The sequence below is a fragment of the Sinohyriopsis cumingii genome, unplaced genomic scaffold (assembly GCF_028554795.1).
Source record: "Sinohyriopsis cumingii isolate HCF-2022 unplaced genomic scaffold, ASM2855479v2 utg000622l, whole genome shotgun sequence".
Lineage (NCBI taxonomy): Eukaryota > Metazoa > Mollusca > Bivalvia > Unionida > Unionidae > Sinohyriopsis > Sinohyriopsis cumingii.
In genome coordinates this window covers 2,398,312-2,417,288 of record NW_028315918.1, presented here as the reverse complement: position 1 = coordinate 2,417,288, position 18,977 = coordinate 2,398,312, and the positions used below count along the sequence as shown (strand labels likewise).

General features: G+C 32.9%; 1 protein-coding gene across 3 annotated transcripts in view; it reads left to right on the top strand.

The window, feature by feature from the left end:
- Positions 1-2,602: 2,602 nt before the first annotated feature.
- LOC149773670 (baculoviral IAP repeat-containing protein 7-like) overlaps positions 2,603-18,977 on the top strand; it is an 82,315-nt gene continuing 65,940 nt past the window's right edge. For 2 of the 3 annotated variants that reach the window (XM_089946140.1, XM_089946139.1), the window contains exons 1-3: positions 7,451-8,085; positions 9,202-9,332; positions 10,454-10,584. Coding sequence is in view for 1 of the 3 variants with exons in the window: in XM_089946138.1 (XP_089802264.1) it covers positions 2,618-2,701 (84 nt within the window). In the remaining 2 variants the exon portion in view is untranslated. Of the gene's footprint in view, positions 2,702-7,450; positions 8,086-9,201; positions 9,333-10,453; positions 10,585-18,977 lie in introns of those variants that run through there. The other variant, XM_089946138.1, reaches the window with a different exon arrangement.

Below are 18,977 nucleotides of genomic sequence, written 5' to 3'. Positions count from 1 at the left end.
GCTACAAACCATATATCCAATATCTGGGTTAAGATAAACTGAATAGATAAGGATGAAAAAATGAAAGTAAGAAGAAAAGATATTAATTTGAATACCTCGGGATTTGATGGATTAAACACCCTAATACAGCAGTATAGAACAGACAAGAAACCTGCCATGACAGTCAGTAAACTACTGATTTAAGAAAGTAAGTTTTTGTTAGTGAAATATCCTGTTTTGGAGCAGGTGTTTCCAAAAGATAATATCTGCGAGCTCAGGAAAATTGTAAAAAGCATCGATAAAGATCAATTCTCAAATATCTTCAAGCTAACAAAGGTAGCTATGCATATGCCCCTTAAGAAAGAAGCACAGAAAAATATTCATACACAGATAAAGAACAGAGCCTGCTCAGAAATAATGAACAGACTGATGCTTATACAACTCGTGGTGACACGTTTTAAAGATTTTGATTTCAGTACAGTTCTTAAAAAGTTGAGCAGGAAGAAAGAGTGACAGATATTGAACTGTTAGGTAAATATTGAACTATGACCGTTTCCTCCTACCCCTCCTTCTTTTCCACTCTCCACTTATTTCGGTGACAAAGGGTGGAGTCCCGCTTAAGATATAATCCTGGCAACATCTCTCCTTAAACTGTACATGGGGAAAAAATTTGGACTTTCTCTTTTTGTGACATTTAACCAGTGAATGAAGGTGCTGATGGAATAAATAAAATTAGCATAGAATCAGCACGGGACAGATTTCAAACCGCTCAGATATATGACCTTGTGTAACATTGTTTTAAAAAAAACTTATTGAATAATACTGGGTTTTGTCAATAGTTTTCCTTCTTTCCTAACTAATACAAATACCTGTGGATGCAGCAGTCTTTGGCATCTGCAGGAAGTACATTGCGATAGATTTTGTTGGTATTCATCCTCATTCCCATGCCCAGATTTATTCTAGATGAGATTTTCTTTGCAACAGGAAATGCTTTGATGTTTACAGAATAAATGTCACTTGTCAGACACACTATTGACTTGATGTTGGACAAAGGGCAAGTACAAAATACTACAAAAATACTGGTATAGATAACATATGACCATTAAGAAAGGCCAACAAACAATTCAAGTCAAATATACATAACACTATGTTCTTTTTCCACAAGTTAGAGCGAGAGTTTTAAAAGTTATGTGAAGGCTAGACATTTGTGATTTTGGGATTAAATATGTCCAGCCCCCCTCCCCCTTAGGGAGCCATACGTGATTCTTTTTAAGCACGTTTCGTTTATCCCCTGATATTGCCTTTCATTTTTGGGAAGGAGTAATGAGTTACGACCTTTCAAGATGTTTTCATTTATATTAGCATGAAATTAAGCTGGCGGCATATGGAATTTAATTTATCCATCTCTATCTATGGATCCATCGGTCTTGTTCATGCTAAAACTCGTATACAGCTCCGCTTATTAACATTAAACATGCACTATTGGGTGAATATGGGATGAATATGTGTGTGTGTGTGCCACATGAATAAACAGATAGAGAACTCGTCCTTTTCTTTTATTTTACTCCGGAGAGTCGGTTGTTATAATGTAATCTTTCAACCAGTGGCATGTTAGATTATTGCATGATCCCATTACACAACGAATTACTTGCTTTATCCAGTGCTGTGAAACTGCATTAAAAAAAAAAAAAAAACTTGTTTACTTCAGGCACAGTACATTTATAGGTATTAAATCCATTTCATCCAATCGGCGGTTGTATTACATAGTCCTTTATTATCAAGCAAATTAATGTGAAAGCATCAACATATACTATTGGGGTCGTTAACGCCGTAGTTTACTATTTCGAATTGTCGGGTGATCATCTTGACGTTTCAAGGTCTATTTTTAGACGAGGAAAGACAATTCTGCGTCGAAGTTCGGCCGTCTTTAAATGCAATTTTCAGCCTTATTAGATTGAACACAAGCTTAATTTTAAAATGTTAGACATATCGAACCAAATATGGAAAATATTACAATTTTTTTTAAAAAAACGCATGCATTTGAGCCCATTAAAGTTGCGTTATTGGTATATGTTTACGTGCATGCATTAAAAGTAGGACAAGGTGAAACTATTTTAAGCTCTGTTGGAAGAGAGGTACCCAAAGTAGTCAGTGAGTATACAGATAGTATTTGTAAAGGAAATATCGAACTTCAAAATAATTAAGATAGAATAGAATTTTCTACATTAGACAGTAACACGTGCAGTGGCAATATTAATACAGGCATGCATAATGAAAGTATAGCTCAGTCAATACAACAAATTGGCTTACCGTAGAAATGACATAATGTATACACACGTGACCGAAAAATGAATACGAGAAACTGCGTGCCGTGTTTCACACAGACCTCGTGCTGCTTGGCACGTATAACAAATAGTTTTTTTTAGTACGAGGATTCAGTTCTAAAGCCATTTATTCCCAAAAATTGATTACGATTACTGGCTAATAATTTTCCTTTGTAGCTTAAAATGTAATTATGGCGGAAAGTGGATACAATCAGTCAATATGAATACTGAGTTATACGCATAGGTGGCATCGACTTGTTGACCAACACGTCCTTCATGGCGTCACAACTGCGTAAAAATAAGACACTGTCCTTATGACGTCACAAATAAGGCCATATAAATACTCTGCGCACTGTTGTGAACAACAACATCGGAACTTGACGAGCTACACGAAACAGGTAGGTTTACTTAAACGGATCTCTTCAGGCCTAGAAAAGTTAGAACCATTTCAGTATGATACATTTTCACGGTTATAGGTTTGACTTGAAAAATAGATTTCTATCCTTCGAGTTACATCATTGAATTTTAAATGAACAAATTAAAATGTACATTTTCATTGCAGCAGAATTTGAAAAAAAATGAATGGACTCTAACATTCATTTGAAAGTTTAAATATTTAGAGCCCGAGTTTAAATCTGCGCAGAGAAATTAAATTTACATTAATTTTCTGCCATATTTTGTTTCGAATATGAAATAGCTCAACTGCTATTTGATACGCGTGTAATATTTATACCATGTGACTTTCATTTTCAATGTAATTATTTCCACAAAATCACTGCTCACATCCATCATGATGTGTGCGTTTCTTCGTGCGTGCGTGTGATCTTGTTGAAACACCCATTCAGCATGTATATGACGAAACAGGAGATGGTTTAAGATCAGCACAACGTTCTTAGTTATTTTTCGGCACATTTGGAAGAAATGGCGAGGATGATGTTATAGTGTCATTCCAGACATGATATACCCTTCAGTCCATAACATATGATTGCAGGTTATTTGTTATTATGAACAGCGCTTTTACTATTCTGACACAGCCCCTGGTACGGGGCTAGCAATACGGAAACTGCTTTACGAGAATCGATCAGCGTGTTATGGACCCGAGTATCAACATTATTTGATTATAGACTAAAAGGAAGCCATGAGTCGTACTCCACATGTATATACTTGACACACACAAACACACACACACACACACACACATCTTGAAATTTCGGTATTGCTAACTTTATAAAAATCCTCAGTCTGTAGTGAGCTCTAAACGAACATGGTTCTAAACAGGCTTTCAGTGTGATTGCCATACAGTTCATCTTGAAAATCTAGTCACCACTCTTCGTATATTGATGGGTTCTGTTGGAGCAGCTTTCCCAGTAGAATGTGTTGTAACCGCTAGTTGAATGAAAACAATACGGTGTTGTCAGTGCATATGATGGCGGCAATCCTTCTATATTTGCTACTGTGACCGGATGATAAAACTGAAATCATATGAATTAGCAAACATTGAGAGAGATGTATATAGAGAGAATTCTAATTCTGAATAAAAAAAGTAGAGCTACCTTGACTTTCTTGGAGGCAATTTCTGTCACCCGCAATAGTCTGCTGGGAGCACAATGAAAGAACGAGGTATGTGTTGGTGAGAAAATGCCTTAAAGCATTTTGCTTGTATGTTTTCAGTCAAGCCGACACCTGTATCAGCTATCTATACCTCTGCTACCCGAGCACGGGAATATCTGTCTACAATATATTTATAAATATTCGATTATATTGAAAACTAAATTGTTGGTATATTTTTAAAACTATAAGGTTTATGCATAAAACCATACATTATTTCTTTACTTTTAAAAATATTTAACGATTTTACTTGATTCTGACAGGTTAATAAGACAGTGAAGAAGAAAATAATATCTTGCACTGGATTCGAACTCGAGACCTGTGATATGCACATCTTTCAGTCTATTACAGATCCCGAAGTTAGTCTTGTTGATTTTCGTTTCACCATAAGTGCTAGATCCAAATCGCCATGTAAAATATGTTCCTAAATTATATTTGATTCATAACCTGTAGTCAATTATCTCTGTGTTTTTACATGAAAATGGCGGCGAATTTTTGTTTTTATTTTTTGTTTGTTTTATTGGGGGTTTTTTTTGTGTGCAGATTCTTTGGAGCAAAGTTTCCGTAGGTACTCCCTTGCGCTTTAGGGTGAATATTCACATAAAGTCCCAGTCAGATTTATTAACTTGAGCAAACGAATGACATGTTCAACTATTATTCATTAATAATTGAAACTATATATATATATATATATATATATATATATATATATATATATATATATATATATATATATATGTTTCGGGATTGTATTGTATTCTTGAAAATTATGTGAGGCATGCACACCTCCCAAAGTATGTGGACAGTCAACAGACATTGACTTACCATGTCAAGAAGATAATATATGTATGCTTTGTTTTATTATAACTGTCCAATATATGGACCTGTTTGATTTCTCTTATGTATGTATTTTTGTATGAATTTTTATTTTAATCACCAGAATGCAGCATTAAATTTGTGTCTAAAAACTGGCCCTTGCGCCCTTAAGAAAAAACAACTATTATTGTTGGGTCAGTCATCCACCTCTTGTTATCTGTTGTTTCTTGGACGTTTTTAAGTACTTTGTATGCATTGGTCACATTAAGCGACCTTCCTTTATCAATAGACTGCCCTCAGTTGATGGAAGACTCAGCCGAGGGGAGATAACCGTGTTTTTTCACCTACATGGTGGAACTGTTTCCATCATGACAAAATAGCATATTTTGGGTTTAACCTACTAAATATTGGAAAAATAATGGGTATTGTAATCTGTTTTCTTGCTCTTCCTGTGGGTGTTAATCTCTGTACTACTATTTCAGTGAACATTACTCTTATATCAGTACTAATAAAATAAAACAGTTACATACCCTGTTGTCATGCATTCTTCAAGGTAATTTAACTCTGCAGGAGCAGAAAGACTTTAGAATCATAAATAAACATATTTTTAGGAATGATGAATTCTACCAATGGAACAGTCATTCATATAGTGATGCATGTAGTATTTTGTGAGCAGGCTTAATGAGCACACCAAATTGGTTTTTCAGGCATAGAATGAAAGATTTAGCAAACCGCCTTCCTTTTCACCTTCATGCATTGACCGTGAAGGTGACATCGGAGATTCATATCTCACATTTCAATGATAATAATAAATATTTCATCTCTATCCAGATATAAAAATTGTAGGATTAGTTTATGAAAGGAGGTAAACGTTAGAAATAAGTGGAGAATATGTCGGTCAAATTAATCCTGTGAGGTAATTATTGTTTGATTATTTGATGTTCAGTACTTGTTCATGTTTCAACTATCCTGTAAATGGTCCTTCATATAAAATCCCCCTTCTTTGCTTCATTTGACTTGTAAACCAATTTGTCTTTGAAACCAAAATCATGACTTCCTCAAAACAGTGTATCAACAATTCTTTCCATAGGTAAAATGTAAATTGTCATTGTGCTGTTCAGTCTTTCCACATGATATACCAATTTCCTTTGCCAAAATATCAAATTACTCTGCTGTTCTCAGCTGATGGTAAAGATAAACATCCTGTCTTTTGTGGATTTTTACAATCGGATAAACATTTTTACATTGATGGCCAGGGATTCAGACATTCTAATTAGTTCACAGTTTGCTAGAGTGAATAATGCAGATTTTCCTTTGAAATGATTGTTTTCACAATGTATGAAAATTGCAACAGAATCACTTGTTTCTTTCTTTTTCAAGATATAGGAAGGACCAGATTGGACATCATCCAGATCTGAACCTCATCCAGATCTAAGTCGACGAGAGATTATCATGGACAGACATAGATTCCAGTAGTCTGCTAGGAAGCAAAGCTAGTCACCCATAGCACCAGACACATGAGTTCAAGCAAGTAGAAAATCTCAAAAGCATCAGGGATGGGTATTGTTTTGAATTGCACCAAAGTGGTTTTTTTATGCAGTGTTTTGCCAAGTTATCACCTAGTTAAAGGGTTTGCATTTGCACCATGAGCAGCAGTTGGAGTTAAAAAAATTACATTTAGATGTGCAAGTGTATAATTTTTGATTCGACTTGCCAGGGCAAGTGAATAATATTTGTATGCTTTGTATTATTGTAGTTATCCAGCCACATGACACCTTTTGACTTAACTTGTGTATTTATCTTTTTTCTATGAATTTTGGTTTTAGCAAGTGTATCAGGGCTTAAATATTTGTATAAAAACTGTTCCTTGACTCTTTAGAAAAACTGCTATTTTTAATGATGCAGTCATCCTCCTCTGTTATAACGTTCTCTTTCTTAGCATGTATGTAAGTAATTTGTATGCATTAACCTTATTGTGCTATAGTACTAGACAAAGACAAGAAACATAATAATGTTGCACACCATTTCAAATCTTTTAACAAATGCAGAAAGTTATAAATTATAATATAAACAATGCGGTGCTTTTCTCCGCCAGCACCAATGCACACCACTGCTCCTGTTATTAGCATAAGAAAGCAATAATGAAAAGTTAGGAACTGTCTTCTATTTCATGTTGAAATTAGTTCCAAGCACAAAGTTTGCTGAACTAGAGATTTGATTTCTGTTAATTAGCTTGACCGCATTAGACAATCTTTCCAATTTTTCTTCTTGACATCGAACATTGTATCACTGTAATTCACTCAAAAAATGTTGTGACTCCAAAAATCCATTCTTGTCATTCAGTAAGCATTGTAAGTTAATGTTGATTAAGCCCTGATGCTATAGTAGTAAACTAAGACAAGAAATATCTTATGTTGTCAACAATTTCAAATCTTTGAACAAATGCTAAAAGTCCTAACTTATAATAAAAACAATGCATTTCTTTTTTGTTGTAAATTTGTCACTTTTCTTGAAGAGTACTAACATTATTACTTTTACATTCAATACAGTTTCCTTTATACCACTTTTCCAGATAATGTTCAAATATGTGATATCAACACAACATCAGACAGAAACCATTTTGAGCAACATATTTAGGGTGATTGTGGATAGGTTCGTAAATTGAACCCAGTCAAATTTCTTCAGACTTGTTTAGTGTTTAATAAAAGAAGATATGTATATATTTGAGAATTAAGTGCTTTGTGCCTGTCTTGTTCTTCAAATTGATGTGAGGCATGTACACCTCCCATACTTACTTCAAAGTATCTAGAGAGTGAAATACAAAATAGTTTGCAAGGTCAAAGTGACTTAATATTTGTATGGTTTGTTGAATTATACCTATCTAAACATATTGACCATTTTTTGAGCTGACATGTGTGTTTTATTTTCTGTGAATTATCTTTTAGGTGGATACAGTATTAATGTGGTTCTAAACTGTCCCTTTCATCCCTAAATAAGGTGGCAGCAGATACTTGAATAAATTGTAGCAATCAGATTTCTTAAAGCCTCTATTTGACTTTTTCAGTTATTATTGTTTAATAATTGAACATATGGATATATTTCAGAATTAGGTATTTATATATCTGTATGCTTTGTTTTATTATACCTATCCAAACCCATGAACCTTTTAGATTTGATTTCACTTGTGTGTTTTATTTTCTTTGAATTTTGATATTAGGCAAATTTGTTGTTGTTGTTGTTGTAGGTTTTAATGCCATTTTTCAGTACAGGATAAGCTATACATGGCATCCAGTATAAATGGTGGAGGAAGAACCCGGGAAAACCACAGAATGAACCACTGACCCACAAGAAGCTACAGGCAAGTTTTGTCATGTACCCACTATTAGGCAGATGGATGGAGCATTAAATTTGTTTATAAAACTATCTCTAGCCCCATAGGAAGAACTGCTATTTTTTATTGATACAGTCATCCACATATTGTATGATGTTCTGTTTCTTTGTATGTAATTACTTTGTATGCATTAGTTTCTTTTTACTACCCTCATTTTTAACATACCACTTTCTTGTATGGAAGACTCAGTTGAAGAGGAGGTAACTTTGTTTTGCACCCCTATCTTAAAACTATTTCCATTGTGATAAAGTAGCATATTTTAGGCTTTTACTTATCAAAGATTGAAAATAATGGGGATTATGATGTATTTCAGGCTCTCTTTTCTTAGGTGTTAAGATTTGCACTCATATTTTGATGAACATTATTCATTTATGTACAGACACACAAATACAATTGCATGACCTGTCATCACATAATCTTCAAAGTATTTTAATGCTTCAGAAACAGATACACTTAGGAGAAATCATAAATAAACATGCTGTTTTGAATAATAAATGCCACCAGTAGAATTTTTTTCTCCAGAAATGATGCATATGGCCTTTTATATTTTATATTTTAGGCAAGTAGGATAAATGTTTGAGCACACTTGGTATTTTCATTCTTGACCCACCGTGAAGTTGAGATTCATGTGCCACACCTACATGATATTAAGAAATATTTCAGTATTGTACAGATGTTGTAAAACATCTAGGGTCAGTTATAAAAGGGGAATGAAGCTGAGAAATATGTGCAGATTGTGTTTGACATAACGGTGGATTGAAATGTATCCTCAAAGCATTGTATCAAGAATGATTTTGATAGGTGGAATGTAAATCGTCAAAGAGTGGATGATTCTCTCCACTTGATGATAATTTCCCATGCCAAAACCAGAATTACTATGCCATTATCAACTGAAGGTAAAGATGCAGACCCTGTCTTTTTGTGGACTTTTACAATGGGAGAAAGCTTTTTACATTGATTGGGTTGAGAGATTCTGATTAGTTTGCTTTACTAGAGTTAACAATGCAGCATTTCCTTTGAAATTGTTATGTTTTCACCATGTATGAAAATTGCAAGAGTAACACTTGTTTCTTTTCTTTTCAGATCTCAATTGTCCTGGCAAAATATGAGGATTGATTGGTCAGTCATGTTAAGACAAACACCAGATTGAATATCATCCAGTTCTAAGTCTATGAGAGATTGACTTTGACAGAGAGACTTGGCTTCTACAAGACGTGTGTTTTGTGATATGTACATGTGAGAAGCCAGAAATGCTTCTTACCTTGAACTGCATTTTTCCAATGTTAATATTTGTTCAGTACCTAATCTTAATATTTCTTATCATTTTGTAAGTTACACGTGTCAGTAAAGTCAGTTCTAAGTGAATAGGAGTCTGAATAGAAATTTCTCCGTTAAATTGTGTAGAGTAGGTTTATATAGCATAATCATTCCCAGTGGTCATTTATTGTCATTCTGTAAGTTAAGGAATGTCACTAACTTCACTAAGAGAAGGTACAGTCATCACACATTCTCCATTAAACTCTGCAGGATCTGATACACTTCAGAAAAATTAGAAACAAAGATACTGTTATGAATGGTTAATGCCCACAATGGAACAGTCCTTCAGGAAGTAATATATATGACATTTTACAGGCTATATTTTGGAGGAGATGACTGAATGTTTCAGCAGACCCATTTACTTTATAACCTTCAAGACCACACTGTGAAGTTGACACAAAGAAATTCATGTCACACTTAAATGCTAATAAGAAATATTTCAGTGTCATGCAAATAGTGTAAAGGTTCATGGGTGGTTATGAAAAGGGTAAAGTTTAGAAATAAGTGGAGAATGTGTTGGACATAATGGTTCAGCCATATATATATCCTGTGAGGTAATTATTCTGTTTGATGTATTCCATATTGTCTATTCTTGTTGATTGTTCAGCAGTCCTGTAAACAGACCTTGCATATAACAGAATCTCTTTACTTTTGACTTTTGTACCAATCTGTTTTTATAACATAAATCTGGACCTCTGTAAGCAGTATGTCAGCAATTCTTTTTTACAGTTGGAATGTAAACTGTCAAAGAGTGGATCATTCTTTCCACTTGATATTGCAATTTTGCTTGCCAATATCACAGTTACTCTACTGTTATCTGCTGAAGGTAATGTTACATACCATGTCTTTTGTGGATTTTCACAATCGGAGAAACACTTTTACAATGATGGGCTTCATACATTCTGACTAGTTAGCAAAGTTTGCTAGAGTGAACAATGCAATTTTTTCCTGTGAAATTTTCATGTTTTCACCCTGTATGAAAATTGCATGAGTATCACTGGTTTCTTTTCTTTTGCAGATCTCATTTTGTATGGCCAGATATCAGGATTGATTGGTCAGTCGCGCTATTTGAAGCACCAGATTGAATCTCATCCAGATCTAAGTCCACAAGAAATTGTCTGTGGCAGACAGACTTTGCTTCTGTTAGAGGTGTGTTTTGTGTCATTTGCTTCTAAGAATGCCGAAATACTTTCTATCTTGAACTGTATATTTTCATTGTTAATATTTGTTTTATACCTCATCTTCCTATTTATGGTATTTGGTAAGCTCCAAAGGTCAGTAATGTCAGTTTTAGGTGAATGGCAATCGTGAAGAAATTTCTCAGTTAAAATGTATTTTATATATTTATATGCATGGTCACTTTCAGTGGCCATTTATCATTGGATTTATTGATATGTCATTCTGTAAGCTTAGCAGGTTTTCTTAAGCTATAAACCAAATGTTATACCATGCAGACTAATGTCTGATTCTTCAACATAGCTAGACTGTTGTCATTTATCTTCTCCCAATACCCCTACACAACATTGTGTTGTTATTAGCACCAACAGAACAACAGTGAAAGCTTATTAACTATTTTGTGAATATCTCACTAAAATTATTTCTAAACCATATTATTTACTTAACTGTGTGCAAGCTTTTTGTTTAGTTAGATTGAAGACTTTTTACTAAGTTTGTCAGTTTTATTATTGATTTCCAACCTAGTATATTTGTCATTCACTCATAATATCTGTAACTCCAAAATACATTCTTCTTCTTCAAGCCGCATTGTAAATTAATATTGATTATGCCCTGAAGCAGTAGTAAACAAAGACACTGAACTTTAAATCTTTGAACAAATACAGGCAGTCATAGCTCACAATATACATATTACAATTCTCTTTTCTTGTGAAGTTGTCACTTTTCTTAAAAGATGAATAAAATTATTATTATGTTATTATTCATAGCATTATAAATAACATAGATAATTATTATTATCAATTATTATAATTAAATATAATTATTATTGAGAACATTATTATTAAAATAGCATCATAGTTAATATTGTTTATTGTTATCAAAATTATATTAAAATTATTATGCTGTTGTTGTAAAGTCACATATCTTATAGAGTAAAATACTTATTAGCTTTGCAGACAATAACATTTCCTATTTGCCACTTATGAGATAAAGTCCAAATCATGTTATACATTAGATAAAAAATATTTTGAACAAATTGTTTAAGATTACAAAGGATAGTTTTTATAACTTCAACCCTGTCATATCTCTTGAGGCTATGACTTGTATTATTTAAGTATCATTTTATAGAAATTGAGAACATGGATATATTTGTGAATTAGGTATTTTGTGCTTGTGTTATTCTTGTGAATGATGTAAAGCAAGTACCCCTCCCATACAGTTACTTCATAGTATGTAGACTGTTAAATACCAATAGTCTGCTATTTAAGCAGAGCTGGCAACCAATCGCACCTGACACTTGAGTTCAAGTGAAGTAGAAAATCTCAAAAGCATCATGGATGGTAACTGTTTTGAATTGCACCAAAGTGTGTGTTTTTTACACAGTGTTTTGCCAAGTTATCACCTAGTGAAAGGGTTTGCATTTGCACCATGAGCAGCAGTTGGAGTAAAGAACAACCTTCTGGATGTGAAAAATGGAGGAATATAATTCTTTTGCTTTGAACTGCTATTAACTTGCAAGGTCAAGTGAACAATGTTTATAAGCTTTGCTTTATTATAGCTATCCAACTACATAACACATTTTGACTTCACTTGTGTATTTATTTTAAGGAATATTTATTTTAGGCAGGTGGATGCAGGATAAAAATTTCTGTATAAAAGATGTCCCTAGACCTTTGATAAAAACTATATTTTATTGATGTATTCATCATCCTCATTTATAATGATCTCTTTCTTTGTATGTATGTAATTTGTATGCATTAACCTTATTACCGAACCTTCGTTTTTCTTCCATAACACTCTCTGTTGTATAGAAGACCCAGTTGAGGGGGAGGTAACTGTGTTTCTGCAACTTTATGTTAATAGTATCTCCATCATGAAAAAGTTGTCTCTTTTAGACAGAACTTACAAAATAAGAGAAAATATTTGGGATTATTTTCTGGCTCTTTCTGTAGCTTTTAGGACCCACACTCCAATTTTAATGAACATTATTATGATTTAAGTACCAGCAGAAAGTAATTGCATGTCCTGTTATGCATTTTCCAAGGTAATTTAACTACACACTTCCAGGTACACTTAAAAGAAGTCATACATAAACAGACTTATGAATGATGAATGCCACCAATGGAAAGGTCTTCCAGTTAGTGATGAATATGCCATTTTCCAGACAATATTTTATGTTAGTAGAATGAATGTTTGAGAACACTTAGTTTTAATGGAATATAATGAAAGTTTTAGCAAACTGCCCTCCATTTTACCTTCATGATCCCACTGTGAAGTTGATGTTAGAGATTTATATTTCACATTTAAATCTTGAAATATTTCAATGTTATACAGATGTCACAAAAGTCTAGAATTAAGAGTTACTCTGCCATTCTCAAATGATGATAATGGTACAAATCTTGCTGTTTGTGGATTTTCACAACAGAAGAAACATTTGTACATGTATGTGATTGAGACATTGTAATTAGTTAAGAACATTTGCTTGATTTAACAGTGCAGATTTTGATATGACATTCTTGTCTTTTTACCAAGAATTGAAAATGCATCACTATCACTTGTTTCCTTTCTTTTTTCTGGTCTCAATTTCAATCTTTGAACAAATGCAGGAAGTCCTAACTTATAATTTAAACAATGCAATGCCTTTTTATTAAAAAGTTGTCACTTTTCTTGAAGAGTTCTATGATTGTTACTTTTACATACAATAAAATTACCTTTATACCAATTTACCAGATAATGTCCAAATATGTGATATTTACACAAAATTAGACAAACTATTTTGAGCAATATGTTTAAGGTGGCAGTGGATAGGTTCATAAATTAAACCCAGTTAAATTTCTTAAGACTTATTTTGTGCCTTTTTCAGGTATTATTGTTTTATAAAAGAAAATATGGATATATTTGTGTATTAGGTGTTTTATACCTGTCTTGTTAAAATTGATTTGAGGCATGTACACCTCCCGTACTTACTTCAAAGAATGTAGACGGTGAATTACGAATGGTTGACAAAGTCAAGTAAATAATATTTATGTACCTTGTTTACTTACAGACATTCTAATATATGGACCATTTTGACCTCAAATGTGTACTTTATTTTCTGTGAATTATTATAATAAGGAGTTGGATGCAGCAACAGATATTTTCATAAATCGTAGCAGTTTGATTTCTTAAGGTTTTGATTTGACTTTTTCCATTTTTATTGTATAAAAATTGAATGTATGGATATATTTCAGAATGAGGTATTTTTACTTGTATGATCTGTTTTATTATAGCTCTCCAGCTATATGAACCTTTTTGATTTGTGTTTTATTTTCTATGAATTTGTATATTGGGCAGATTGATATGCATTAAATTTGTTTATAAATCTTTTCCTTGCACCATAAAATTGTTTTTGATTTGTGCAATCATCAACCTCTGTTATAATATTCTCATTCTTTGCATGTATGTAATTAATTTGTATGCATTAACCTTATTATGCCATTTCTCTTTTCAACATACCACTCTCTGTTGTATAGACCCAGCTGAGGGGGAGGTAACTGTGTTTCTGCAAGTATGTTAATACTATCTCAATCATGAATAAGTTGCATCTTTTAGGCTGAATTTACCAAATATGAGAAGATAATGGAGATTATAATGTATTTTCTGGCTCTTTCTGTAGCTTTTAAGATCCACACTCCAATTTTAATGAACATTATTCTGATTTAAGTACTGACATAAGGAAATTGCATGCCCTGTTATCATGCATGTTTCAAGGTAATTTAACTACACACTAGCAGGTACATTTAAAAGAATACATACATAAACATGCCGTTATGAATGACGAATGACACCAATAGAAAATTCTTTCAGGTAGTGATGCTGTGCCATTTTACAGACATTGTTTTGTGGCAGGAGAATGAATATTTGATGATGCTGACTTAGTTTTAATGGTGTAGAATGAAATTTTTAGCACACAATTTCCTTTTTAGCTTCATGACTCCACTGTGACATTGTTGTCAGAGATTCATATCTCACACTTAAATGATAATATGAAATATTTCAGTGTGATGCAGATGTCATAAAAATTCTAGAATTGGTTGTAAAATAGGATCAAGCTTGGAAATAAGTGACCAGTATATTCGCCAAAATGGGTGAGCCAAATGTATTCTGTTGGATTTAAGCCATATGTTCATTGATTGTTTATGGTTCAGCAAATTTATCTTGTCACTTTACTTCTTCCTACATGATATTTTGATTTCCCTTACCAAAATCAAAGGTACTCTGCCATTATCAACTGACAGAAATGGTGTATGTCTTGGTATTTTATGGATTTTCACAACATGCAGAACATTTTCAAGATTGAGAGATTCTAATGAGTTCAGAACACTTGCTAAGAGTTAACAATGCTGTTTCCTCTGTAATACAGCTCTTTTTACCAAGTATTACAAATGCATCAGTATCACTTGTTTTCTTTCTTTTTGCTGATCTCAAAATACATGGCAAAATGTCAAGACTGATTAACAGTCATCCTAATAGCAACACCAGATTGAACCTCATCGAGGTCTAGCTCCATATGAGATTGACTGAGAGACTTTGCTTCTGTCATAAGTGTGTTGTGGTTTGTACAAATAAATAGTCTGAAAAGATTGTTACCTTAAAGAACATTTTCCATTGTTAATATTCGCTCTGTGCTGAATTTCAATATTTACTATCATTTTGTTAACTGCTAATGTTAGTAAAGTCATTTGTAAGTGAATGGGAGTCAGAGAAGAATTGTTTTTGGTAAATAATATAGAAAATGTTCATTTGCATTGTCATTTCCAGTGGCCATTTGTCATTGGATTTATTGATACATCATTCAGTAAGTTTAACAGGGCACCTCACATTAGTAGAACAATGTTACACCTTGGGCTAATGTTTGTTGCTTAAACTTTGATTTCTCCTAACTAGCTAGACTTGTGATTTACCCTCCCCCAGCACCAATGCACACCACTGCTCCTGTTATTAGCATAAGAAAGCAATAATGAAAAGTTAGGAACTGTCTTCTGTTTCATGCTAAAGTTACTTCCAAGCATATAGTTTGCTGAACTAGAGATTTCTGTTAATTAGCTTGACCACTTTAAACAATCTTTCCAATCTTCTCATTGACATCGAACATTGTATCACTGTCATTCACTCAAAAAATGTTGTGACTCCAAAAATCCATTCTTGTCATTCAATAAGCATTGTAAGTTAATATTGATTAAGCCCTGATGCTATTGTAGTAAACTAAGACAAGAAATATCTGATGTTGTCAACAATTTCAAATCTTTGAACAAATGCTAAAAGTCCTAACTTATAATATAAACAATGCAATGCTTTTTTGTTGTAAAGTTGTCACTTTACTTGACGAGTACTAACATTATTACTTTTACATACAATAAAATTTGCTTTGTACCACTTTACCAGATATTGTCCAGATATGTGATATGAAGACAACATTAGACAGAAACTATTTTGAACAATATGTTTAAGGTGGCAGACAATAGGTTCATAAATTGAACCCTGTCAAATTTCTTAAGACTTATTTTGTGTATTTTTCAGGTATTAGTGTTTAATAAAAGAAGATATGTATATATTTGTGAATTAGGTGTTTTGTGCCTATCTTGTTCATATATTGATGCAAGGCATGTACACCTCCCATACTTCAAAGTATGTAGAGAGTGAAATACAAAATAATCTGCGAGGTCAAGTGAATTAATATTTGTATGGTGTGTTGACTTATACTACTGGTACCGAAACATGCTGACCATTTTGAGCTGACATGTGTATTTTATTTTCTGTGAATTATCTATTAGGTGGATGCAGTATTAATATGTGGTTCTGAACTGTCCCTTTCATCCCTAAATAAGGTGGCAGCAGATGCTTTAATAAACTGTAGCAATCATATTTCTTAAGGCCGTGATTTAACGACGGTACATCTTAACAGGTACACTCGAAAGAAATCATGCATAAACAGACTTATGAATGTTGAATGCCACAAATGGAAAGGTCTTTCAGTTAATGATGCATATGCCATTTTCTAGACAATATTTTGTGGTAGTAAAATGAATGTTTGAGCACACTGACTTCGTTTTAATGCAAGATAATGAAAGTTTTAGCAAACTTCCCTACATTTTACCTTCATGAGCCCACTGTGAACTTGATGTCAAGAGATTTTTATTTCAATTATAAATGATAATATGAAATATTTCAATGTTATACAGATGTCATAAAAATTTTAGAATTCAGAGTTACTATGCCATTATCAACTGATGATAACAATACATATCTTGCTGTTTTGTGAATTTTCACAACAGAAGAAACATTTGTATGTGTATGTGATTGAGACATTGTAATTAGTTAAAAACATTTGCTTGATTTAAAAGTGAAGAGATTCATTTGACATTCTTGTCTTCTTACCATGAATTAAAGATGCATCACTATCAAGTGTTTCCTTTCTATTTGCTGGTCTAAATTTACATGGCAAAATATCAGGATTGATTGGTCAGTCATGCTAATAGAAGCACCAGATTGAACCTCAATCCAGATCTACCTCCATATGAGACTGACTTTGACCAACAGACATTGCTTCTGTGAGAAGTGTTTTGTGGTTTGTACCTATAAATAGTCAGAAATGTTTGCTACCTCGAAGTGCATTTTCCATTATTAATATTTGCTTATTACTGAGTTTCACTATTTGCTGTCATTTTGTACACTGCAAATGTTGGTAAAGTCAGTTGTAATTGAATGGGATTCAGAGAAAAAAAATTCTCTGATAAATTGTACAGAGTAGGTTCATATGCATAGTCCTTTCCATTGGATATTTGTCACTGGATTTATTTATATGTCATTCTCTAAATGTTGTTAGGTTCCTAACATTTAGTATAACAAAGTTACACCACGGGTTAATGTTTGTTGCTTAAACTTTGATTTCTCCTAACTAGCTAGACTTGTGATTTATCCTCCCCCAGCACCAATGCACACCACTGCTCCTGTTATTAGCATAAACAAACCAATAATGAAAAGTTAGGAACTGTCTTTCATTTCATTCTAAGATTACTTCTAAGCACATTATTCACTGAACTATGAGTTTTCTGTTAATTATCTTGACCAGTTTAGACAATCTTTCCAATTTTCTCATTGACATCGAATATTGTATCACTGTCATTCACTCAAAACCATTTGTGACTCCAAAATCCATTCTTGACAATGTGCAGCATTGTAAGTTAATGTTGATTAAGCCCTGATGCTATAATAGTAAACAAAGGCAAGAAACATATGATGTTGCACACACTTTAAATCTTTGAAGAAATGCAGGAAGTCCTAACTTATAAACAATGCAATGCTTTCTTTAAGATGGGGTGCAATGCACACCACTGCTCCTGTTATTAGCATAAACAAACCAATAATGAAAAGTTAGAAACTGTCTTTCATTTCATTCTAAAATTTAGACAATATTTCCAATTTTCTCATTGACATCAAACATTTTGTCACTGTCATTCAGAACACAAAAGGTTTGTGCCTCCAAAATCCATTTTTGACATTCAAGCAACATTGTAAGTTAATGTTGATTAAGCTCTGATGCTATAGTAGTAAACAAAGACAAAAAATATTTGATGTTCCACGCAATTTCAAATCTTTGAACAAATGCTGAAAATCCTGCCTTATAATATAAACAGTGCAATGCTTTTTTGTTGTAAAGTTGTCACTTGATGAGTACTAACATTATTACTTTTACATACAATACAATTTCCTTTATACCAGTTTACCAGATATTGTCCAGATATGTGATATGAACACAACATTAGACAGAAACTATTTTGAACAATATGTTTAAGGTGGCAGAGAATAGGTTCATAAATTGAACCCTGTAAAATTTTGTGAGACTTAATTTGTGCCTTTTTTCAGGTATTAGTGTTTAATAAAAGAAGATATGGATATATTTCTGAAAAAGGTGTGTTGTGCCTATTTTGTTCTTATATTGATATGAGTCATGTACACCTCTCATACTTACTTCAAAGTATGTAGAGAGTGAAATACAAAATAGTCTGCAAGGTCAAGTGAATTAATATTTGTGTGGTTTGTTGAATTATAGCTCTCTAAACATATTGACCATTTTGAGGTCATGTGTGTATTTTATTTTCTGTGAATTATCTATTAGGTGGATGCAGTATTAATATGTGGTTCTAAACTGTCCCTTTCATCCCTAAATAAGGTGGCAGCAGATACTTTAATAAACTGTAGCAATCAGATTTCTTAAAGCCGTGATTTGACTATGGTACACACTAGCAGGTACACTCAAAAGAAATCATACATAAACACACTTATGAATGTTGAATGCCACAAATGGAAAGGTCTTTCAGTTAGTG